This window comes from Aulonocara sp. 'chitande type north' Nkhata Bay, linkage group LG10, assembly GCF_057382095.1.
Source record: "Aulonocara sp. 'chitande type north' Nkhata Bay isolate Kocher_YH1m ecotype deep benthic linkage group LG10, A_spYH_male_GT1.1, whole genome shotgun sequence".
NCBI classification, from domain to species: Eukaryota; Metazoa; Chordata; class Actinopteri; order Cichliformes; family Cichlidae; genus Aulonocara; species Aulonocara sp. 'chitande type north' Nkhata Bay.
In genome coordinates, this window is record NC_141353.1 from 561,384 (window position 1) to 587,613 (window position 26,230).

The 26,230-nt window shown below is 44.2% G+C and overlaps 1 protein-coding gene across 1 annotated transcript in view; it reads right to left on the reverse strand.

The window, feature by feature from the left end:
- Positions 1-13,276: 13,276 nt before the first annotated feature.
- The window catches only part of sim2 (SIM bHLH transcription factor 2), a 66,982-nt gene continuing 54,028 nt past the window's right edge, over positions 13,277-26,230 (reverse strand). The window contains exons 7-11 of the mRNA XM_086307593.1: positions 26,090-26,196; positions 25,651-25,798; positions 25,419-25,572; positions 18,356-18,677; positions 13,277-13,965 (exon numbers count right to left, since the gene is read on the reverse strand). Coding sequence (XP_086163719.1) covers positions 13,277-13,965; positions 18,356-18,677; positions 25,419-25,572; positions 25,651-25,798; positions 26,090-26,196 — 1,420 coding nt within the window. The remainder of the gene's footprint in view (positions 13,966-18,355; positions 18,678-25,418; positions 25,573-25,650; positions 25,799-26,089; positions 26,197-26,230) is intronic.

The following is a 26,230-nucleotide window of genomic DNA, read 5'->3' on the forward strand; positions in this document are numbered from 1 at the left end:
TCACAGTGTTACTGGAGGCCGAGGTAATACCATCCAGAGTAAGAATCAGCTTAGAGACCATATTTCTAAGCTTTTCAGGGCCGAGTACAATAACCTCAGTTTGATCTGAATTAAGAAGCAGAAAAGGCTCACTCCTGGTGGCCGATTGGCGGGGCCTGGCGCCTGTGGCCCGGCTGGGCCCCTTCCGGGGGTGGGATGCCCTCAGGCCTCTGCCCTCTGGGCCTGAAGCTCCGTCGTCTCTGGCACAGCTGGCTGCCGGCAGAGCCCGCGGGCACGCCACTGCAACCCCCTCTGGCCTCTGCTCCGTAGCTGCTGGGTGACCTCTCGTTTGGGGCTCTACTCAGCTCTTCCCAGGAGGGTGGCACGGTTCCCCCCCCCCTTTTGGTGGTCCTCCTCGGGTCCTTGTACTCTGGGGCCTCTGGATATCTGGGGCCTGGATCTCCTCCATACCTGCTTCATACCCTGGAGGACGGGGCTGTGGCTCCCCACACTCCCTAGCAGATCGTTACATGGAGAAACCTTTGGAATGCAAGCATGCTGATCCACACAGGTGTGCACACAGGTGTTCACAGACGCGGACTACAGCTTTCTTGGCTGCTGCCTCAAAGCACATTGTGCGCTGTCTATCTTGCGTGCTGCACAATATCGTTTAATATTTAGTATCTACTGTTATCTACTGCTAGCTAGTTTATTGTGATGGTGCTGTATTTTATTATGTTGCTCTTTGTTGTTTGCTTTCTCTTCTGTTTTTTTTCTCCATACAGGTGACCCAGGTGTTTTTTTTTTTCTTTCCTCCCCCCTTTCTCACCGTCTCTTCTCCCCTTTGGTTTTCTTTCTCTCCCTCTCTTTCTTCCATTCTTTCTCCCTGTCCTATCCCCCAGTCATGTTTGTCCCGTTTGTAGCAACTGAAAATAAAATAAATTCATAATTATAATAAAGGTCAATCAAATGGACCAATATGGCAAGGCCATGATGATCCACTTGGTAAAATAAATCCGCTTGGCATCTTTCTTGGCCCTAAGACAACAATTCTGATGCTAAAGATCCAAACGGGACACAAAAAAAAAGAAAAAAAAAAAAAGAAGCAGAAAGTTAGCGGCCATCCAGGTCTTTATGTCTTTAAGACATTCCTGCAGTTTAACTCATTGGTGTGTGTTATCTGGCTTCATGGACAGATAGGATTAATATTAAATCAGTGTGTAACTTTGCCAAAAAAAATGTGGGCCCATAGTTTTCTGTGGTCTCCTCCCCAACGAGTGACATGTTTAGCTGCACGTTCTCCTTCAATTGGTGGCTGTCTGAGTGGTGTCCAAAAACCTGCGTGGGCTTTACTGACTCTTGGGAAATCCACCCAACTCTTCCAAATTTGTTTTTTTTTTCTTTTCTTATCAGATTCTCCTTTTTGCAACACCTTTTCTTCATCTTTATACTTATCACCACACTATGCTTATCTCCTAGAAAGATAAATAATTTCCTTGTAAATAAAAACAGTAACTCATCTGCCCAAAGCATTTTGTAGATTGTATAGCAGCAGTGGCAATCTCCACTTTTTAACTTTTTTCTTGAAATTGAATTCCACCTTTAATCTCAAAAAGTTGGAATTCAACATTCTCGCAAAAGTTGAATTCCAACAATGGCGGCAGCTACTTAGTTGTAATATTACTCTTTCTGGGTCTCAAAATACACTTTTAAGATATTTTGAGGCGTGAATGTAGTTGTGTAAATGTCAGATATCTGCTCGGTTTACAAGACATCACATATTTGCGTCTTAATTAATGTCCCCTGCAGGGCTCCGTACAATGCTATGTAGTAATTATTAGACTCAATTATATAGGCTCAATATTAGACTTCTTCAAAATACAAAAGAACCCACCCACCACTTTAATCTCACTCTGGGCCTTGTTTTGACATAAAGGATGGAAAATGAACATTTAACAGTGTTTCCTCTTTTGTGATTATTTCCTGATAACATTTACAGTTTTGGGGGGAATACATCACAGCAGATGTCGTTCTGAAAGTGCTGTAACTAACAGTGGGTGGATTAAGAATATAATCCACCCACTGTTATCATCTTCAATGCCCTGTACACAGAGCAGAGCAGCTATCTGAACACTACTCCCACAGAGGCTGATTATCTTGTTAATAGTATTATTATTTTCACTGTATAACTCTGAATACTGTGGGAAAAGTCAGAAGTACTTAACTCTGATAAAACTCTGAAAAAATAGTTTATTTATCTATTTAGAAAAAATACCCTTCATAAACCATCTTACTCTTCATCACTTTAAGAAAAAGATCAACCCTAGGCGTCCCCTCAGCACTGTGGCCAGGCTGACCAAAAGTCTGAACTGCCAACCATTCCTTTAATCTGAACTAGACTTCATGAACTTTTTAAATCATTAGATAAAAACATCCATAACCGTAACATTATGCACAGCTGCTTTTAGTAAAATTGATATTACAAGCAAAGCGTTGAATAGACACGCCGGTCCACCGTGTCCAGTCATGCTTTGCTTCTCCAAAACGTGATGTATACACACATGCAGGAGTTGCAGTTAGCTGCGGGAACAGCAGAGGGAGATCATCATAATCACGGGAAAGCATTTAAACAGACATTATTAACACATTTACATGCAAATACATACTAGGAGACTAGCTTCATTGTTTCTGGCTATTAAGGACCCTGGAATGCACTTTATAAGGTTTTTGCTCACTATCGACTTTGTGGATTTAAATATATTACCTCCCCCTGTAGGGTGGAGTGCCCACTCCGGGTCGGGGATGAGTTCCTGCCCCAAGTGGAGGAGTTCAAGTATCTCGGGGTCTTGTTCGCGAGTGATGGGAGAAGGGAGCCGGAGATCGACAGACGGATTGGGGCTGCAGCTGCAGTAATGCGGACGCTGCACCGGTCCGTCGTGGTGAAGAGAGAGCTGAGTGTAAAAGCGAAGCTCTCAATTTACCGGTCGATCTACATCCCTACCCTCACCTATGGCCACGAGCTGTGGGTAGTGACCGAAAGAACGAGATCGCGGATACAAGTGGCAGAAATGAGCTTCCTCCGAAGGGTGGCTGGCCTCTCCCTTAGAGATAGGGTGAGAAGTTCGGCCATCCGGGAGGGGCTCAGAGTAGAGCAGCTGCTGCTCCACATCGAAAGGAGCCAGCTGAGGTGGTTCGGGCATCTGACAAGGATGTCCCCTGGGCGCCTCCTGGGTGAGGTGTTCCAGGCATGTCCCACCGGGAGGAGGCCCCGGGGCAGACCCAGGACACGCTGGAGAGATTATATCTCTCGGCTGGCCTGGGAACGCCTTGGTATTCCCCCGGATAAGCTGGAGGAGGTGGCTGGGGAGAGGGAGGTCTGGGCCTCTTTGCTTAGTCTGCTGCCCCCGCGACCCGGCCCCGGACAAAGCGGATGAAGATGGATGGATGGATGGACCTCCCCCTGTATTTCCATGACACTGGGTTGGATATTTAGTTAGACTCCTTCGCTCCAGTTTATGTTTCTGAGTTAGTTTTGATTATTACTTCCTCCAAATCATCAATGTGTCTTTTACACCCCGTTCCTACAAGACTCAAAGAAGTCCTGCCATTTATTAATGTTTCAATCTTAAATATGATCACCCTATCTCTATTATTGGGCTACGTACCATAGGTCAAAAAGCAGTATTCAGTATTGTAATTCATTATTATCTGGACATCCTAAAAACTTCCTGAAAAGCCTTCAGTTGATCCAAAATCTTGTAGAAAGAGGAACAGGGACTAGAACGAGAAAGCGTATTTCGTCCATACTGTCGTCCCTTCATTGGCTCCCTATTAAATCCAGAAGCAAATTTAAAATCCTCCTCATCATAGAGCTTGAACAGTTGGTCCCCGTCTTACCTTAAAGACCTCACAGTACAGAGCCTGTCAAACAGAGCACTTCTCTCTCAGACTGCTGGTTTACTTGTGGTTCCCAGGATATTTAAAAGTACAGGGTGGGCCATTTATATGGATACGCCGTAATAACATGGGAATGGTTGGTGATACTAAAGTCCTGTTTGTGGCACATTAGTATATGTGAGGGGGCAAACTCCTCAAGATGGGTGGTGACCATGGTGGCCATTTAGAAGTCGGCCATCTTGGATACAACTTTTGTTTTTTCAATAGGAAGAGGGCCATGTGACACATCAAACTTATTGGTAATGTCACAAGAAAAACAATGGTGTGCTTGGTTTCAACGTAACTTTATTCTTTCATGAGTTATTTACAAGTTTCTGACCACTTATAAAATGTGTTCAATGTGCTGCCCATTGTGTTGGATTGTCAATGCAACCCTCTTCTCCCACTCTTCACACACTGATAGCAACACTGCAGGAGAAATGCCAGCACAGGCATCCAGTATGCGTAGTTTCAGGTGCTGCACATCTCGTATCTTCACACCATAGACAATTGCCTTCAGATGACCCCAAAGATAAAAGTCTAAGGGGGTCAGATCGGGAGACCTTGGGGGCCATTCAACTGGCCCATGACGACCAATCCACTTTCCAGGAAACTGTTCATCTAGGAATGCTCGGACTCGGCACCCATAATGTGGTGGTGCACCATCTTGCTGGAAAAACTCAGGGAACGTGCCAGCTTCAGTGCATAAAGAGGGAAACACATCATCATGTAGCAATTTCAAATATCCAGTGGCCTTGAGGTTTCCATTGATGAAGAATGGACCCACTATCGTTGTTCCCCATATACCACACCAAACCATCACTTTTGTTGTTCCAACAGTCTTGGAGGAATCCATCCAATGTGGGTTAGTGTCAGACCAATAGCGGTGGTTTTGTTTGTTAACTTCACCATTCACATAAAAGTTTGCCTCATCACTGAACAAAATCTTCTGCATGAACTGAGGGTCCTGTTCCAGTTTTTGTTTTGTTCATTCTGCAAATTCTGTGCGCCGATCTGGGTCATGCTCGTTGAGATGCTGCAGCAGCTGGAGTTTGTAAGGGTGCCATTTGTGAGTAGCTAATATCCGCCGAAGGGATGTTCGACTAATGCCACTCTCCAGTGACATGCGGCGAGTGCTACGCTGTGGGCTCTTGCTGAATGAAGCTAGGACAGCCACTGATGTTTCTTCATTAGTGACAGTTTTCTTGCGTCCACATTTTGGCAAATCCAACACTGAAGCAGTTTCACGAAACTTAGCAAGCAGTTTGCTGACTGCAGCATGGGAGATGGGTGGACTCGCAGGGTGTCTTGCATTGAAATCTGCTGCAATGACCCGGTTACTGCGTTCACCAGATATCAACACAATTTCGATCCGCTCCTCACGTGTTAACCTCTTTGACATGTCAATGGCTGTGAACAAAGAGAAACTTGTAAATAACTCATGAAAGAATAAAGTTACGTTGAAACCAAGCACACCATTGTTTTTCTTGTGACATTACCAATAAGTCTGATGTGTCACATGACCCTCTTCCTATTGAAAAAACAAAAGTTGTATCCAAGATGGCCGACTTCTAAATGGCCACCATGGTCACCACCCATCTTGAGGAGTTTGCCCCCTCACATATACTAATGTGCCACAAACAGGACTTTAGTATCACCAACCATTCCCATGTTATCACGGTGTATCCATATAAATGGCCCACCCTGTAGAATGCAGAGATGATCGTATGATCGTTGTTGTAAAGGCTCACCTTCTAGCACATTCACTTCACCAGATGCACCTTGTTTCTTTTCCTCACCTTTGATTGGGTGTGGTGCTTGGCCTTAATTGCACTCACCTACCCCTCACTCTTTCTTCACTCCCACATGGGGCGGCAGCTGAGAGAGAGCAGTCCATGTGTGTCTTTCTTTCCTCTCAGCTGCATTTGAATAAAGCACCAAATCCACACTTTAAGCTTAAATTTCAAAACTTACATTTTAACTACTGATTTTATCTACTGTTCTGATTTTATCTGTTTTGATTTTATATACTGTTGTTTGTTTGTTTGTTTGTTTGTTAATTAGTTAGTTTATTTGCTTGTTTTAATCAATTGTAAATCATGCTTTTTATTTGTTCTTGTTTCTAATGCCTCTGTAAAGCACTTTGAATCACCTTATTGTTGAATTGTGCTATACAAATAAACTTGCCTTGCCTTGCCTTGCCTTTACCCGTTATACAATAAAACGACAAAACCTGCAAATGATGACTGCTTATTCTCATTCTAATCCGATGAGCCCATGATGATGACTACTGAAACCCTGAACCTTCCTTCCTCCAAAACATGGTCCTCCGAGCCGGAGTAGCGTTAGCGTCATGGATTCACAGCAGCCATTGACTGAAGATTTGAGACGTTCCGGTCGTGATAGTCGACCTCCTGCCTACCTGCAGCAGTATGACGTTCAGTACCCTGGAGCTAGAAGAGCTACATGTGAGACAGAGAGTCAAACAGAATGCCAACATAGTGACAAAGACACACATGGGCTGCAGGATCCTGTCGGAGAGTCAGAAAGACAACCAGAGACATCCCCTGCTCCTTTACCCACCAATCAAGATGAGGTGATGAGGGAACTCCTGATGACAATGAGGGAGATTAGGCAATTCATGATTCAGTTATCTCCTCCCCATTCTCGCAGTTCCTCCAGATCTTCAATTCACACTGTCTCTGATGAAAGCAAATCCTCTGTTTGCGGTTTACAAGCCATTCCCCAAACACATCAGCAACATGAGCAGTTCCCAGTGATTGATCCAGCAACATGTCAATCACCCTCTCAGCCCCCCCAGGTTAGCCGTCACTCTGGTGCAGTTCTGGCTGCTAGCCCTCCTTCCCCTAATTCAACAATATTAGATGCTGCAGTTCCTTCAAGTGGTTTGCCTAGACCAGTTTTTCCTACACCAGATGAGACTCCTTTTAATTTCCTGGCCACACCACTGCAAGGTCCCCACCAGATTTCATGTGTTCAACCTGCTGTTCCTCTAGATGAAGACCCCGCTCAACCTCTCGTTTGCATTCCAGAACCAAAGCAGCACCCTCCTGTAAAGCAGCAACCAGCTACATCTGATGGTTTGCATGCACAAAAACCTTCAGTACCCATTACTGCTAGTTCTAGTCACCCTGTTAGCACTAGAACACATGTGTATAAGCTTGAGGGTCCTTCTTTCCCAGACCTTACCAGAGAAGATGAAATCCAGTATAGGCTGTTACGAATGGCCCTTACTAACCTGCTTGACCCTCATGAGACGGAGCACTTTAAATATCATGTCCTCCTCGATCATCTGAAAGTAGACCAAGCCAAACGGTTAGCTATTTCCTTTTCCTATGCTCCTGACCCATACACTCAAGCCATCAAAGCTCTTGATGAGCGTTATGGGCAACCAAGACAGCTAGCATTGAAAGAGCTACGGAATATACTGGAGCTTCCTCCTATCAGAGCAGGTGATGGTCGGACTCTGGATAACTTTGCTCTTCATGTGCAAGCTTTAGTTGGTTTGCTTAGCACTATGGGTGATCAAGGACGGACAGAACTAAATTGTGGCTCCCATGTCGATCGCCTACTTGAAAAGTTGCCCCCAGAGCATTCCAGTCGCTTCAAACGGCACATTTACAGGGAACAAGGAGATGTGACGTATGACTTACCTTTGTTCTCATCCTGGTTGCAAATGGAATGCAAGTGTCAACCAAGAAAGGACAGTCCTGTTTCATCCTTTAACCAGCCACGACCTGCCCATAAGTACACCTCTCCACTCACAACAATATTACATGGGACAAATGCATCCGATCCTGTACAGGCAGCACAACCCATCATAATGACTAAGGCAAGATGTGCATATTGCTGCTCACCTGAACATCACATTAGTAAGTGTCCCGAGTTCATTCAGAAGACAAAGGATGAGAAAATAAACTGGATAAAAGCAAACAAACGGTGCTGGCGTTGTGCTAGGACTCATCAGGCCGCAAAGTGTGACCTGAGGAAAGCATGTGCCACCTGTATGGGACTACATCTACAGATCCTATGTGATGTAAATAAGAGATCTAAAACTGAAACTAATCCTGTAGTGAGGACACTACACTTTGATAGATCTAGTGATTGTCCCAGTGTCCTTTTAAAGGTTGTGAAAGTGCTCCTGCGAAATGGCAAAAGAACCCTTGAAACATATGCAATACTTGACGATGGCTCCCAGCGTACCATTCTTCTAACATCAGCTGCACAGCATCTCAATCTAACTGGGGAAGCAGAGAGATTATCACTTAGAACGGTCCGTCAAGAAGTTGAAACTATTCAAGGTTCTTCCGTAAGTTTCAAAATCTCACCCATCGCACATCCAGAGAAAACATACACAATTAATAATGCCTTCGCTACAAGTCACTTAGCACTTTCAGACCACACCTACCCCGTATCCTCTCTTCAACGGAGATACAAGCATCTTCAAGGTATCCCATTAACCTTTACTAACAAAGCAGCTCCACTACTGCTCATAGGCTCTGATCATACCCACCTTATTACGCCTATTGCACCAGTTAGACATGGACCATTTGGATCTCCTGCAGCAGTCAAAACCCGCTTAGGATGGAAACTCCAAGGTCCAATCACAGACTTCCAACCCCAGAGCAGTTCCACGCATGCCCAATGTTTATTCACATCTTCCAGTTCAGGTTCAGGAGAACCGCTCCAGCACATCCTTGTGTCCGCTGATGGCTCTGAATTCATTCACCCACTTCATACTCTACCATCAGCAGTACCTATGTCGTCACCGGCAGTGCCACTATCACCAGTTCCACCGCCTGTGGCTGCCATTCCGCCAGTGGTCAGGGCGCTGCCTGCTCCTGCATCACCTGGTCCTGCCTCTGCCAAGCCCCGTACATTGCCCCCAGCACCTGCAAAACTGCCCAACGGTCTGCAGGTCTGGGCCTGCCGCTGCATCCCACGCGGTTGGCATTTGGACCTGCTTTGCCGCCACCGCTGGCTACATGGTCGGCCCCCTGAACTGTCTGGCCTGCATTGTCGACCTCTAGGTCGACCCCCTGAACTTATAGTAGACCTGTAGCATGTCTGATTCCTCTGCCCCCGCTTTGAGAAAAGGAGCATCTCTAATCCTTTGAACATATTTCTCAGTAGAAATATGGGAGCGGCTGTTGTAAAGGCTCACCTTCTAGCACATTCACTTCACCAGATGCACCTTGTTTCTTTTCCTCACCTTTGATTGGGTGTGGTGCTTGGCCTTAATTGCACTCACCTACCCCTCACTCTTTCTTCACTCCCACATGGGGCGGCAGCTGAGAGAGAGCAGTCCATGTGTGTCTTTCTTTCCTTTACCCGTTATACAATAAAACGACAAAACCTGCAAATGATGACTGCTTATTCTCATTCTAATCCGATGAGCCCATGATGATGACTACTGAAACCCTGAACCTTCCTTCCTCCAAAACAATCGTTGTCCGGTCTTCTTCCTCTAGCCCCCCACCCCGCCCGGAACAGGATTTTCCAGAGGCTTAATATCCAAGTGTCTTCAGGCAATATACTGAACCCTGGGTTTCCTCTAATGTGTGTGTGCGCGCGCGTGTTTGTGTGCGTGTGTGCGCGCGCGTGTTTGTGTGCGTGTGAGTGTGTGTGTTATTAGGTGAGGCTTGTTGGCATTATATGCGTACCAGTCGAGTGTTCCTCTCATGTGGCTGATGTGATCACACACAGATCTATTTCTTGACTCTTCATTTGTCTCCAGCACCTTACACTGCTGAGCTCTCCTCTCCAGATGAAGTGGCAGGAAATGTGCAAAGTGGACGCAGCATGTTGCTTTCATGGGACCTCAAAACTTCCTGTATCTCAGACATAACAGGCCATTATGGAAGTCATCATAGTGACACTACTGTAGTGTTGTCGGTTCATTCACAGCATAAACGGACTGGTTCTCTTTGAGATTGCATTTAGATTAGTTTAGTAAAAATGCCAGTGCAGCAACTGCACCATTCAGCTGTACTGTAAACAGGAGTTTGTGATGATGCACACACAGATTTACACTTGATGTGCACAAATTCACCAAAACTGAATCAAAGATCATTTAATCTTTAATCTCCTAGATAAAAGGTCAGTCTTAATTATTTATGACCACTTTATAACACTCCCTTTCTTCCTTCATCCTCCTGTACCATCACAATATTATGAAGGTCATTTCTGTTCTCAGTCCTTTAGCCCACGGGTTCTTGTGTGACAGAAGCAGATATATTAAGTAAAAGGGGTGAAGAGACACCGTTAAGCTGCTGTTGGTGCCAAAAGCCATCTGAAGATTATTAAGCAAATGGCTCTCTGTTGGATCCATACTCTCAACATCCTATTAAACAACTCAAGTCTGCAGGTTGCTGGGGTCAAAAGGAAGCGCTCCCTTTTTGTATTAAGTGTGTGACACACATGTACAGCCTCGTCGGTGGACACGCACACACAGTTCAGACCATTAAAGCGCTGTGATGACTCTTCAGAAGGCAGATTTTAAACTGAAGGAAACAAAACCAAAAGAAAAATGACACTTAGCTGCGTGTGGCTTCATTTAAGCACCAAAGTCACTCAGTCTGCTTCGTGTGATCGGTAAATGAACCGGTTTTTTTCTCCTCTCAGGAGCTCAGTCTGGGTAGAGCTTTTTTTCTCCTCCTCTCTTGTGTATTTCATAGTTTTTCTCTGACCTGTCTTCCCAATGTGATGTTTGTACAATGTGTGTATAGTCGGTAACATGTACATGTAATGATGCAAGTGACAACTGAAGGCATAATCAATCAATCAAAGCGTTTTATACAGCATGCCTCATTCACCCATTCACACAGGCACGATATTCTGCACTTAAGTGCTTTCACACACATTCATTGGAGAGCAACTTTGGGTTTAGTTCCTTGCTCAAGGATATTTGGCATGCAGCCTGGACCTGCCAGGGATCGAACCACTGATTAGCAGATGACCTGCTCTACCTCCTACAGCCAGCCTGTCTGCACGAACGCTAGCTGCTCGTTCAGGACCTATTAGGACTGAAAGGTTTTACACTAGCTCCAGTAAACTAGGCCCTGTTTACTGGTACTCAATCAAGCCCATCATTGCCATAGTCATGAAATCCTCAGCTGGCAAAAGTAAAATACGGACACTGGGCACTCCTCCTTCACAGAGGTGTGTGTCAATGATTGTTAGCAAAGAAACCAATAACTTCATAAATATCAAGATCATTTTTAAAGCTCTTAGAAAGCTGAAAAATAGGAGTTGTACAAAAATATTTGTGCTTCTCCAAAATGTCCATGTGAAAGTAATAATGGATTGGATTTATATAGCGCTTTTCAAGGCACCCAAAGCGCTTTACAATACCACTATTCATTCACTCTCACATTCACACACTGGTGGAGGCAGCTACAGGTGTAGCCACAGCTGCCCTGGGGCAGACTGACAGAAGCGAGGCTGCCATATCGCACCATCGGCCCCTCTGGCCAACACCAGTAGGCGATAGGGTAAAATGTCTTGCCCAAGGACACAACGACCAGGACAGAGAGCCCGGGGATCGAACTGGCGACCATCCGGTTACAGATACGCTTCCCAACCCCCTGAGCCACGGTAACCAAAGTAACCAAAAGGAGAAACTGCACATGATGCAGCAGCCTGAACATGTTGTCCTGTGCCTCCACTCTGCACCAGTCTTCAGCAATCATAACACAACACAAGTCAAATTAATGAGAATACAGTGTAAAAAAAAGTCTGAATACTGTGTTTGAACAGGAAGGGCAGCAATGACCACTCACATTTGTGTTGAGGTGGCAACAGAATATCCACTGGAAAACTTAGTTTCACTTAAAAACGTCTTTAAATTTAGGAGCGCTGAACTTTGTTATGGACAGATTGTCAATGACCACATAAAGAAACAGGAAGAACTGATTTGAAAAAATGTTTTTTTTAAAAATAGCTTTATTAATGTAATTTTGATAAATTACAAATGTTACTGACATGCTGGTGTAAAGCAGGTTGATAGTGTGGTACAGTCTGGAATGAAAGTGTTTGGCTAAATTAGCAGTATGCAGTACAAAGTGAGCTCCGGTCAGTAACAGGTTAACTAAACACACCATCAGGAAACAGGAACAAACCAGTCTCTTTCCAAAGCTATACCAGTCCTTGTTTGAATAATATAATATTACAAACCCAGCTTATTACGCTTGACTTTAATTTGATTGCTTTCACAGAAAATTATTGTTTATAAAAAAAAAAAGTGCAAAGGATGAAAAAACACAAGCAGACAAACATTAATATTTAGGGTTAAAATGCTGAACACCAGAATACTTATAATAATAATTTTTGGCAAATGTTTTTAGGTTTTTGGTCGTCATTATTCAGCCTTAGAATGAGTGTTATCATAAACAAACCAACGTGATTCGATTTATATGAGTAAACCTAACCCTAACCCTGAAACAAGCCCCTGTTAGAAGACAGCTGTTAACAGTGAAATCAAATATCAAGTCTTCTGATCTGTCACAGATTTGAGTTTTGATAGTGTTTCATCCTGTGTTGGTCGTTAACTTATCACATTTTGAGTTTTAACGAATAATTTCAGCTATGCAATAAATATATGAAAATTCACAACACGTCTGCTATGCAGTATTCATGGCAGCACAAGCAAACACAGCACAGCTAAAACACAGGCAGACTAAAAACATCAAACTTTACCAGTTTGACAACAAGTTCAAGAGTTACAGAAAATGAAGGTGAACAATGAAATGAGCTGAAGACTAAACTGTTCCCATGGAACCATGGCTGACTGTGACCTACACCCGTTTCCACACCTTGGCTCGTGTGATTAGGTAGGGGGTCCATTGCCCCTCTTGGGGGGGACACTCCCACAGGGCTTAAATCTGTGACTCTCCACAATTTGACCCTAGAACTGAAGAAGCTTCTCGGATGAGAGGTGAAACGTCTTCAAGCAACTTAAAGAAGTCCAGAGGCTTTTCTTTCCGAGCTCCGTAGACTACGATGACCTGGATGACTGAGGCTTCACAGACATGTTCCCATGGAAGTGACACATGGACAAACACACCTGCTATGAAATGACTGAAGTAACAGTAGTAATATTTGCATTTCAAATATTCTGATCACATGATTCAGACATTATTCCATCTTTAAGTCCTAAGTTTAGGTTACGATCAAATCATTCATTCATTTATTCAGTAGAAAGTAAATAAAATACTTTCAAACGCTGCATTACTACATATGCTTTACAGAAAAGTTCTAAACCTGTTTTAACATGATGTAATCAGCTGCAGTGTCAGAGCTATGTGTGCAGACACGGATAAAGCCTGCTTCTCTTTCTGGGTCACCTCTCATTCGTGATGATGACAGATGTGCCAGTGCGGTGTGGGGTCTCTCTGTGGCTCTCAGGAGATGAGCTGGAGCTGGGACTCTGGCTAGTACAGTTGTAAGACACCATCTCTTTACCTTGGTAACAATGGCCATCTGTTATATTGCTCAGTGAGGCAAAAGGGGAGGCCTTAATAGGACCAGGTTTGCCCAAGACTTGATGAAAGTTTAAAGACATATATGGAGCTCCTATACCTGTCAGCATTCTTGTGTCGTCTGCAGATCTGGACTGTGGCTCCGTGGCAGCTCCAAACTGCTGCTGGTCGTCAGCAGGTTGATGATATTCTGCAGCAATGTGACTGTAAGGGGTCTCCATCATACAGAGCATCTTCTTCTGCTCAAGCACTATCTGCACAGGGAGCGACTGGCCTATGCCATGCAACAAGCCACCATGCTCACCTTTACCAAGTACCAGGCTGCTGAGCACAGGGCAAGCCAGGGCCCTGTCACCTTTTGCATAATGTTGCATGTCCTGGTTTAAAGCTTTACTCCCCTTTGCGGCATGAGGCTGGGCATGTGGACAAACTTTGCTATGGACGAGTGTGTAATGTTCACAGAATTCGTCCTTTAGCCTGCTGTTTGAAAGAGGGTTCATTCCACTGGGACAATCATCCTGGTACCTACGGTCAGCTGCCAGTACAGGCCCTATTAAAGAGAAGACATGTTCAGAAGTTGGCTTGCACCTTAATTAAAATGACATGAGCACTCTGCTGAATGGCTCCTAAGGAGTTTACAGTGTTATTCATAAGATGTCAGACTGTCAGTGTTTTAATGAATCCACCTATGATGTTATTGACAAATGCATGTTTTCCTGAGCTTGCATTCACTACTGCAGACTAAGCTTTAGTTTAACATTCTTCCATTCTGAAAACAACATGAATTGTGTGGATATGAATATGGACTTGCAAGTTAAAGCTACAGCTTTCTGTTGTTGGTGCGAGTGGCAATGCCATTGAAAGCCTATCTGTAACACTGCAGAGATCAAGAGGACCGAATGCATTTCAGAACAGCATCAGCTTTACAAGCTGGCTAACCTGGAAAACACAGAACAATTCAGAAAAACACCAGACTACAAAAAATGATTCTGTTGGCTTCAATATGGACTTCCTACTTGTGTTTGTGTAGTCTGGCATTTGTTCAGAACCAGAACTCCAGACCCTCAGTCCTCACTGGACCATTATATTTCAAACAGCTTGTGAAGCCCAACTCCTTTACCACTGCTTTCACCAGTTGCCTCTTCAGGAGAAACTTAACTGCTGTTTCCCTGTGTACAGATTGTTCTGCATAGAGCCAGCAAGCTATTTTGTGTTCTTGGGAGACCTGTTTGTGGGCACCTTTGCCATCAAGCTGCCTCTTCTAAGCCTGGACATGAAGGAAAAATACATACTTCTAGCTGCTGGGCTCACTCACCCGTCTTCCTGACCTCACAGCGCAGGCTTTTTCTTTTTGGAAAAAAAAGATCTGAATGACAAAATTCATCAACCACTGGGAGGTGGCACGAGCATTCTTTATCCCAAACGGTAGCACTTTAAACTGGTATAAGATATCATAAGCCACAAATGCTGACATCTCACAAACACGTTCTGTCAGTGGTACCTAACAGTACCCTTTCAAAAGATCAACCTTACGTACTTAGCCCTACCCACTTGGTCAATGCAGTCTTCCAGCCGAAGTATGGGGAAAGCATCTGAATTCGTGACATGACTGACCTTCCTAAAATTCACCTTCCAAAAATGATCTGATCATCTGCTGGTTATTAATATCTTGTTAAATGGCATGAGTCACTGTGAATTAGTCACCACCAGCAGTGTGTGTGTGTGTGTGTGTCTGAGCATTTTAGTTCATGTTATTTGTTCAGTTAAATGTTTGCATGCTCTCTGTCTTTTGTTCATCTGTTCTGTGACAGAGGGGAGGTCAGATGAATTTGTGTAAATATCCCTCCTTAGCAGCTAACAGTACAGGTGAGCTCCACGCCCCATCTGCTGGCTCAATCACACCAATCTGGAGCATGTAAAGCACTTCCTCCTTCGCCACCTTCCATTTGTGAGGGGACAGATGATGCATGTTGTTTGATTGGGACTGCCTCTCCCACATCCACATCATCAACAATCCTATCAGATATTCCAGGCACATCCTGAAATAGCTCAGAATAGCAGTCAACTACCTCCTGCCTCTGGAGCTGCTCTGGCCTCTGTGTTATATAGTCTGGCATTAACAACCTCAGACCCACATAGCAAGCAGGTCTGGCCCAGATTGGTGTCATGGCAGAGTGTATGTCAACCAGATGTGCGCCATGTCTGACAATGATGGCGCTATTTATGTTCCTTTTTTCCTATTTTAGTTAGAAGACCCAAATGCCATGTTGCAATACTATACTGTTATGGCAGCCAACGTTTCAAATGCAGATTTGACAGGTTTGTGAGTGTACACTTTATCCAAAACCTAGTGAGGGTTTACTCATGTTTGCCAGTGAGTGGCTGTAGCTCAGGAGGTAGAGCAGGTCACCTACTGATTGGAAGCTTATTGGTTCGATCCCTGGCTCCAACAAGGTCCAACAAAGTCAACCATTATGTGAGCAAAAGGCTCATCCTCAACTGGAAAAAGTTGTAATGGTGTTACTGGGTTAGATACACTTGGCTCTTCGACAACCTGACAAACATGGCAGCGGCACCAAAATAATTTCATATCCTTCCACATACTAGGCCAATATAGGTGTTGGCTAAGTTTCTCCAAGGTTTTCTTTGCAGCCATGTGTCCAAACAATGACTCATGCACCAACTGCAAAACCTCCTGGCGACAACACTTTGGCAAAACGACTTGTTCTGTTGTGGCCCGGTCCTCATCAGCTGGCCTAGAAGGAGGCCTCCACTTCCTGAACAATGTGTCATTGTGAAAATAGTAACACTTTGGCACATCTTTAGCCTCCTGCACTTACTGCTGACCTCATAGCATGTTCCAGGGAAGGATTATTCTGCTGCTTCTGCACCAGAGACTCCCAATTCAGAGGGTCCTCCTCATGTTTTACTCACATGACCTGTTTATCTCTTCTGACAGCTGTGAAGAGCACCCATTCCTGGGTCATCACCTATACCACCACATGCTTTATTCCCATCAACAGGTTGCACATCACAGCCATTCCAAGTGCTTAATAGGGAATCAGAGAGGTTAGTAAAAGGGTGGTTCACAGGGGGGCCACACATGCAGGAAAAACTTCAGGAAACTCCAGCTCTCTTGTCTTGGGGGAATCCACTGCGTAATCACTGACAGACAGAGCAACTTTAACCCAGGCCACATCATTGGCCATAATCAAATCGATAGATCTAAAGGAGAGATTTGTGACTCTGCTACATTACAAAGCCTGTAACCAGCTCAGATCTCAGGTAAAGCTTGTATACCTGCAGGATCTCATGACCCCTCCTACACCTCACACAGTGGTGAACTGTGGGAGACAGTGGCCTCAGACATAAATCCATCATATCCCTGTAGTTCATTGAGACTCCCGAGCTATTGTTACAGACCTACCGGCCTGGTATTATTTTGCCTTCTTGGTAACCAGGGCACTGATTTTTCTTGTGACCTAATTTATGGCGCCAATAACAACGAGGCTCTGCAGGAGAATTCTGGCTCCTACTTTGGAATAGAGCTGATCCACTGGGCTGTTGTATCAAACTCTTTTCTTGTCCTGACGGCTGCCAGGTCCTGCTTCCACCCTGACCATATGGACCATCCTCACTCCTATCCTCATTAACTCTCCTCCTCCCCAGACTGACTCCCACCTTAAATCCATGGGCAACTTCATAACAATCGTCCAACTCTGTGGCCTCCGGGGGCTCACAACATCACATTCATTGAGATAAAAGTCAACCTCCCTGGGAGCACTCACTTTAAATTGCTCCAACAACATTAGGTCCTTCAACTTATGATGATGACCAAAAGCCTGAGAGGAATTTATCCAACAATGCAAAGCAACTTCCTGTCTATGCCACATATCCAAATAAGACTCACTTGGTTGTCTCCCCAGCTCACGTCACTGCCTGCGGTAAGTTTACGGAACACCTACCATAAGAAGGCGTCATATTTCAAAAGTGGCATCTAGCGCTGCTACTGCTCTGAACCATCAAAGCCCACTTGTCTTCAGGCCACCCACTATCTATAGCAACTTTTTCAAACATCTCAAAAAACACATCAACAGCATCTTCATCAAATGAAGGCATAAAAACACGAGCTCTATTCAGATCGAATCTATCATCACCTTGGCTTCCTTAGCTTTGTTCACCTCTCATTTACCTAATCTCTCCAGGCAAGTCCCTTCCCTCTTTTAACTCTTTCCCTCCTTTTGCTCCATTATTTGCTGTCACTTTTCTCCTCCACCAATTTTCTACGTTGCCTTTGCTCTAACCGCACTTCTGGCCGCAAAACCTCCATTAGGTGCAGCGCAATTGCAGGTTTAGCCAGACCTTCCTCCAGCGAAACCTCCTCTTCTCCTGCCAGATCGATCAATTCATCCTTCTTCAACCTCCTGAACTGCTCGCTATGTCCACCTGTTCCTGATGTCCTCGTTTATAGCCACTATTTAAAGTAGCATCAGTCCTCGCTGGACCATTATATTTCAAACAGCTAGTGACGCCTGGCTCCTTTACCACTGTTTTTGCCACTTGCCTGTGAGAGAGAAACTTGCCCGGTTCCCTGTGTACAGATTGTATTGGAGAGACCCTTGCTAGAGAGCGATGAGCTATTGTGTTCTTGGGAGAACATCTTTGTGGAATTGAATTTTTTTTATCACTGTAAATAAAATCACTGAGCTGTAAAAGTGAGTCCTGCCTGCCCAGTGATCCTTGACGCCCAGGCTGCTTCCACCACAAATGGTTTAGTGTTAGGTCCCCACAGTGGCAATTCTACTGAGGTGGTTTTAACAGAAGTGGGGTTGGGTGAGAGTAGTTAAAATATGGTAAAACAAAATCTAGAATATGGAATGTCAGAATGAGATTTAATCATAGAAACCTAGACTATAAATCAAATTAAATAAAAACGTAACCTTTGTATTTGTTGGCTGCTGTGGAGTTGCTGATGTTCCATCCATCAGCCCCTTTACTATGCAGGGAGCCGATGATTTGTTGAGATAGCTGAGAGGAGGGAACTGAGCTGGGCAGCTGGCTCTGAACGTTCAGATGCTGATGATGGGATGGGTAATGGAGAGTCAGATTGTAAGTGGGGCTGCAGGACACCTGAACTCCTTCAGGTCTCAGGTTGGTTCTCGTCTCCTTGCAAGGGGTCATTGGGTACAGGGATCTGTCTTTCAACATCCCCTTTTGTGACGAGCAGTATGAGAGGTCCGGCTGGAAGAGGCGAGGAGCCTTCTGATGTTCATAAAAAATACAGGGATGGTTACTATCTTAGGATAACACTTTATTTCAGTATTTATCAAAGTAGCTCTGTAAGACAATAAAATATTTGATTATCTTTTTCCTACTAGAATCCTTGTAAGCCAAAAATGGTTTGAATTGGTCTTTGTTCGCTGTAATCATCAGGGTCAAAGCTCTTCTGAGTAAAATTCAGCAGAAGCTTAAATGACATCTCAACTTATTCACTGTCGGTGGGTAAAACATTCTGTGTTAGTTCAGAAAGTATTCAGCACTTCATGTGCTTCAGTGTTTGTCATATTCTAAAACTGAATCCTTATTCTAAAAATTCATTTTTCATCTCAAGATTCTACACACAATACCCCATAATGACAACGTGAAAGAAATTGCTTCAAAGTCTTGCAAATTTAGTAAAATTAAAGAACAAAAACATAACACGTATATTATGTACCTGTTGTACATCTTGTTTCCACTGTTCATCTATCAAATGTTTCTACAACTTGATCAGAGTCTACTTGTGGTAAATTCAGTTGATTGGACATTACATGTAATTGGATTGGAAAGTACATGTAACACATTTTAATAGTTGGGATACAGATTTGAATATTTTCATGGGTACTGGACCACTGAACTTGCATTTCTTCACAACCTTAAAATCTCAACATGAATAATCACTTACATATATAATAAAAAAAACCAATTACATCAACGAAAAAATAAACAGAATACACCCCCAGCGGATGTGACTCAGCCCACATCTCTAAGTTGTGTGAGTCCAGCAATAAAATCTCTTCTTGTACAATGTGCAAAGGAGCAGTGAAGTGCAACTCTGTCCTGGGACTTAAGTAGAATTTGTAAAGTTCATGGCTTGTCCAAAGAATTTCAGTTTCTTCTCAGATCAATCATCTCAACAAATCCTGGAGGGGTGGCTCGCCATCTTTGGACTGGTACACCCAAAAAACCTGAGAAAAGTAAACAACAAAACGGGTTCTCCTGAACCCTCAAATAGGCGAGGGTGCGGCGTCATAGCACAACCAGAAGAATCCCAGCAATAATAAAACTCTCCTCCAACTAAACAACAGTTGCCTGGCAGCTTGTTTCCTCAGCAAAATCCGACTAAAGAGGCAACAACGTTTCTCACTCAGAGGACCTGACTTTTTTTCTCCCCCCTCTTCTTGATCTCCGTAGCTGCTTCAGGTAAAATGCAAGGAGGCAGTACTCCCAAACTGTGTACTTTACAGACCATTGGGACATCATAAACACCGGCTCTTCAGTTATTTAAAAAATAATTTTACTTAATTAAACTTGATAATGAAAAAAAAAGTCAACCTCAATGATAATGCACTGAAACCCTTAGTAACTAGGGTTACACCCACACCTGTCTATGTAAGGTCCCACAGTTGACAGTGCATGTCAGAGCACAAACCAAGCCATGAAGTCCAAGGAATTGTCTGTAGAACTCCAAGACAGGGTTGTACCGATGCAAGGGTCAGTCTGACAGAGCTCCGCTTGATCTGTGGAAAGAGGAGACCTTCCAGACAACCATTTCGGCGGCACTCCACCAATCAGGGCCTGTATGGTAGAGTGGTCAAGGTGGCCATTCCTCATTAAAAGGCCCATGACAGCTAACTTGGAGTTTGCTAAACAGCACTAGAAGATTGTCAGACCATAAGAAAAAACATTCTCTGGTCTGACACGACAAAGACTGAACTTTCTAGTGTCATGTCTGGAGAAACCAGGCTCCGCTCATCACAAATCCGTACAGTGAAACTTGGTGGCAGCATCATGTTCTGGGAATTCTTTTCATCACCAGGAACTGGAAGACTGTAATATAACCACTGTGTGGCATGCAGCCAGGAAGTGGACCCCAAAGCAGGACTTGTCATAAGACAAGACTTAAATTTATAACAACTGGCAACTGACAGAGCAACAAAAACAATAGTGGAGCAAAATGATCAGAAACTGGGACTAGAGGTAGGCACAAACCTGGGTTTCTAAATATGAGGAAAACGAAATGCAGAAATAATACCTAAAACTCCAAATGCTGGGTCCCAGTCCCAGGATCAAGACTGAGATTAGTCAAGGTTGAGGGAAAGATGAATGCAGCAGTGTACAGCAGTGAAGAGTTGCTGTAGCACAGCTGGTAAAGCAGGTTGCCTACTAATCAGAGGGTTGGTGGTTCAATTCCAGTCTGTATGCCAGACTAGGGCAAGATACTAACCCCAATTTAGAGTCTGAATGTGTGTGAATGTTAGGAGTACTGACATAGAAAAAAGTAATTGGGTAAATGGGTGATTAAGGCAAGTTGTGCTCGTAGTGGAAAAGTACAATATAAGAACCAGTCCAATTGTTATTTGCAAACATCCTTGATGCTTCAAGTACAGTCCCAATCAAAAGTTTAGGACCACTTGATAAATGGCAAAAACTCGTATTTTTAACATGGATCTTAGCAAGTTGTTAAGATCCAGCATTGCAAAATATGAGTTTTTGCCATTTTTCAAGTGGTCTTAAACTTTTGATCAATCCATCTCTAATAATGGGCTACATACAACAGACCTTTGAGGTGGCAGAAATTATGGCTTATTTGAAGAGTTTCAGTCAGGTTTCAGAGCTCATCACAGCACAGAAACAGCTTGAGTGAAGGTTACAAATGATCTTCTTATGGCCTCTGACAGTGGACTCATCTCTGTGCTTGTGTTGCTAGACCTCAGTTTAGCACGATATTTTTTTTACATAGATTAGAGCAATTCAATTCTGTTCAGTTCAGTTTCTTTTATATATTCCCAAATCACAACAGCAGCCGCCTCAAGGTGCTCTATATTGTAAAGTACTGACTATGTATTTATACACCACTCTGCATTTAATCATTATTTATTATTAATCTCTGGCTCGCTTCCACACTGTGCCTTTTATCCCATTTTCCTCCCATCATCCCTAACTGGTAGTTTCAGATAGCCACCCCTCTTTAAACCTTGTTCTACTTGTGGTTTCTTCCTTTTAAGAGTTTTTCCTTCCCACTGTCGCCAGGTCCTGGGTCATAAAGGTCATCTCATTGTTGTGGTTTTCTCTGTATTATTGTAGAATCTTAACCTTCCAGTATAAAGTGCCTTGAGGTTACTGTTGTTGTGATTTGGTTCTATATACATAAAAATGGATTTAAGGGAATTTAATAACCTGCCCCAGAGCTTCCAACACAGCAATAACCTTAAGCACACAGCCAAGATAACAAAGAAGTGTCTTTGGGACAACTATGTGAATGTCCTGAAGTGGCCCTGCCACTGCACAGACTTGAACCTGAGTGAACATCTCTGGAGAGATCTGAAAATGGCACCAATGCTCTGCATCCAACCTAATGGAGCTTGACAGGTCCTGCAAAGAAGAATGGAAGAAACTCCCCCAAAATAGGTTTGCCAGACTTGTTACATCTCAAAAAGATATGAGTGTGTCATTGCTGCCACAGGTGTTTCAACAAAGTACTGAGCAAAAGCTATGAATACTCTTGTTCATCTGAATCTTTATTTGTTTATTAATTAATTTCTATTTGTGTTATTTCAGTTATTACATTATATGTAGTATAGTATGATGATGTATAAGGCAAGACAGGCAAGACAAAAAATAATATAGAGGCTATATTTAAAAATAAATAAATAAATACAATAAAAATATAACAAAAAAATCCTCCAAACATACAGCACCTGGAACACAAAAATTAGAAAATACTCGGCTACCTATAGTGAGAGAGAGAGAGAGAGAGAGAGCGAGAGAGAGAGAGAGAGAGTGTGTGTGTGTGTGTGTGTGTGTGTGTGTGTGTGTGTGTGTGTGTGTGTGTGTGTGTGTGTGTGTGTGCGTGTGTGTGTGTGTGTGTCTGTGTGTGTGTGTGTGTGTCTTTATCACACATATAGTTGATAATGAGGGTGGGAAGCTGTAGTGATGCCCCCAAAAACCTGGAAGGAGAAAGAGATGGAACCAGGACAACTGTGCCATCCACGGCCCCCAAGAGTACCAAAGACTCAATGCCAAACATTTTCCGTACATAGGCTGTGAATACTTGTACATGTTATGGTTTTGTTCTTTTTATTTTTAAGAAATCTGCAAAAATTCAAAGCAAATGTTTTGGACTTTGTCAAAATGGGGTATTGTGTGTATTTTTTGAGGTCAAAACTAATTTAATCCATTGCAGAATAAGGCTGTATCATGACAAAATGTGGAAGAAGTAGAATGCTTTCCAGATGGTAAATGGCCTGTATTTGTATAGCGCCTTATAGCGCCCTAAGGACCCCAAAGCGTCATCCTGTCATCCACCCATTCATACACTGGTGATGGCAGCTACATTGTAGCCACAGCCACCCTGGGGCGCACTGACAGAGGCGAGGCTGCCGGACACTGGCACCACCGGGCCCTCTGACCACCACCAGTAGGCAACGGGTGAAGTGTCTTGCCCAAGGACACAACGACCGAGACTGTCCACTGTTGATATCCTCCTCTGCTCCCCTTCATGTGGGGTCCCACAGGGCTCCGATTTAACACCCTCACCCCAGCCCACCGCCTTTCACCCAGGGCAACTCCAGACTGAGACAGAGTCCAGCCCCTCTCAAAGAGACTGGTTCCAGAGCCCAAGCCATGCTTTGAGGTGAGCCCGACTATATCTAGTTGCTACTTCTCAACTTCACGCACTGACTCTGGCTCCCTCCCTGCAAGAGGGGACATTCCATGTTGGAACTGCTAGTCTTGGTAGCTACGGCATCTCCTGTGCATGGTGGGCCAACAGGAGGATGGGCCCATGTTCCTTTTCGGGCTGTGCCCGGCCAAGCCTCATGGATTAAGGGCCAGCCACTAGACACTCAACCTCGGGCACCCTCCACAGGCCTGGCTCCAGGGCAGGGCACCAGTAACCATATTGCTGGCAGGGTGAACTGTTCCCTTGATCTTATACTCAGAGTGTTTTGAATAGTTCTTTATCTGGTCCTTCACCCAGGACCAATTTGCCATGGGAGACCGTACTGGGGGCAAAAGCCCCCCAACAACATAGCCGCCGGGATCCCTGGTACTCACAAACCCCTCCACCAAATCAAGGTAGCGATTCACAGAGGAGATTGGCAGACTGGGGTGGTGGTTCCCATCTTTGAGAAGGGGGACCCGAGGATGTGTTTCAACTATAGGGGAATCACAATCCTAACCCTCCCTGTAAAAGTCTTTGCCAGGGTGCTGGAAAAGAGAGTCCATCTCTTAGTCAAATCTCGGACACAGGAGGAACAATGCGGTTTTTGTCCTGGTCATGGAACACTGGACCAGCTCTTTGCCCTCTCAAGGATATCTGAGGGTGCATGGGAGTTTGCCCAAACAGTATACATGTGTTTTGTGGACTTGGAGAACTCATTTGACCATGTCCCTCAGAGTGTCCTATGGGAAATGCGGGAGTATGGGGTGTCTGGCCCAACAACTGTTGCAAGAGCTTGGTCCACATAGCTGGCATTAAGTCGGACCAACTTAGACGATGTACTCAGCCAGGCCTGCCCTTTGTCACAGATTATGTTCGCACTTTTTATGGACAGAATTTCTAGACGTAGCCAAGTGGCGGAAGGTTTTCATTTGGGTGGTCTCAGAATCTCATCTCTGCTTTTCGCAGATGATGTGGTTCTGTTGCTTCATCAGGTGATGGCCTCCAACTCGCACTGGAACAGGTGGAAGCTGACTGTGAAGCCGTGGGAATGAGAATCAGCACCTCCAAATCTGAGGCTAACGTCTTCAGTCAGAAAAGGATGGGTCAGGGAGGAGTTCCTGCCCCAATTGGAGAAGTTTAAGTATGTCAGGGTCTTCTCTTCTTAGGCTGCTGCTCCCACATTTCAGCCCTGGATAAGTGGAAGAAGATGGATGGATGGATGGATAGATGGGAGAAGAAGAGCAGGAGATTGACAGATGGATTGGAGCTGCAACTGCACTGATGTGGCTATATCGGTCCATCGTGGTGAAGAGAGAGCTGAGTGTAAAAGCGAAGCTCTCAATTTACCGGTCGATTTACGTCTCTACCCTCACCTATGGTCACAAGCTGTAGGAAGTGACCGAAAGAACGAGTTCGTGGATAGAAGCGGCGGAAAGGCCTTCTCCAATGGGTGGGTGGCCCTGAGGAGTTCGGCCATCCGGCAGGGGCTCAGAATAGAGCTGCTGCTCCTCCACATCGAAAGGAGCCAGTTAAGGTGGTTCGGGCATCTGACAAGGATATCTCCTGGCCCCCTCTTGGGTGAGTCCCACTGGGAGGAGGCCGGGCAGCATGTCCCAGGACATGCTGGAGCGATTATATCTCTTGACTGGCCTGGGAATACCTTGGTTTTATCCCGGGCAAGCTGCAGGAGGTGGTCGGGGAGACGGAGGTCTGAGCTTCTCTGTTTAAGCTGCTGCCCCTGCCACCCGATAAGTGAAAGAAGATGTATGGATGTTCTATTTTTACGCTTGTATGAGCAGATATGTGTTGTTATTGTTTGTTTGTTTTTTACTGTGTCTTATATTTATTCTGCTGTAGACCACTTTGGTCCTTTCTGGTTGTTTTAAAGTGATTTAAAAGTAAAGTTGGTATGGTGGCTCACACAAACACAGTTTCCCTAGTTTTGTAGTTTGCAATATTAATATTTCTGTAATGAAACTGATATATTATTTTTTGCTATAAGAAAGGTGGGAAATATTTCATTTATTTCTATATTTCTCTGGAATCTTAATAATTTCTAGGTCACGTGGAAGTCCTACCTCAAGATAGGGAGCTTCTCTTAGTTTGGTCTTCATCTTGACTGCTTTGGTTCTGAATTGTCTGCTGTGGTCCAGAGAGGAAGTGAGACTTACACCACACTTAGTGACTTGACTCTGATCTTCAGATAACTGTAGTTCCTTGCTTTCAATGTCACTGTGTACAATAAAACAGGTATATAGTCTGCATTGTTTCATGCAGGTTTTACATTTTAGAAGGAGGCTGCTGACTCACGTGAGGACGTAGTTCACACTGACAATACAGTGAGGTCTGGATGAACGGCTGTTGTGGACAATGGTAGCGTAACTCTGCACCCATACCCAACCTCCATGCTTTGATAGCAAGCGGTAATACTTGGTGGTGACCTGACCCTTCACCAGCACTGTAGTAAACACAGAGATAAACTGGTCAAATCTCCCTATGTAATTATCTTTAGGTTAGTTCTTTTAATTTAGTTAGCATCTAAAATTATTATTTATTTGTCAGTAACCATGCACAACAACATTGTACCAGATTGAACTACTTTTCATCCTCAAGGCAAATACATACAACATTAATCAAGCTATAAATGCAAAATACAAATCAAAGACAATGTTTTAAACTCCTCACAAATGTTCACACATAAGTCACTCCATCCTCCCCCATAAATACCACTGAAAATATTTAAACTTACATAAATGATGAGCGTATCGTAGATGGAAAATGTCACAGGCATGAACGTGGTGGTAAAGAGTCTTGTCTATCAGGTCCTGAGGCTCGTAGCCTGTCAGCTCTGCCACCCTGACTCCCCAGAAAAGAATAACAGGTCAGGGCT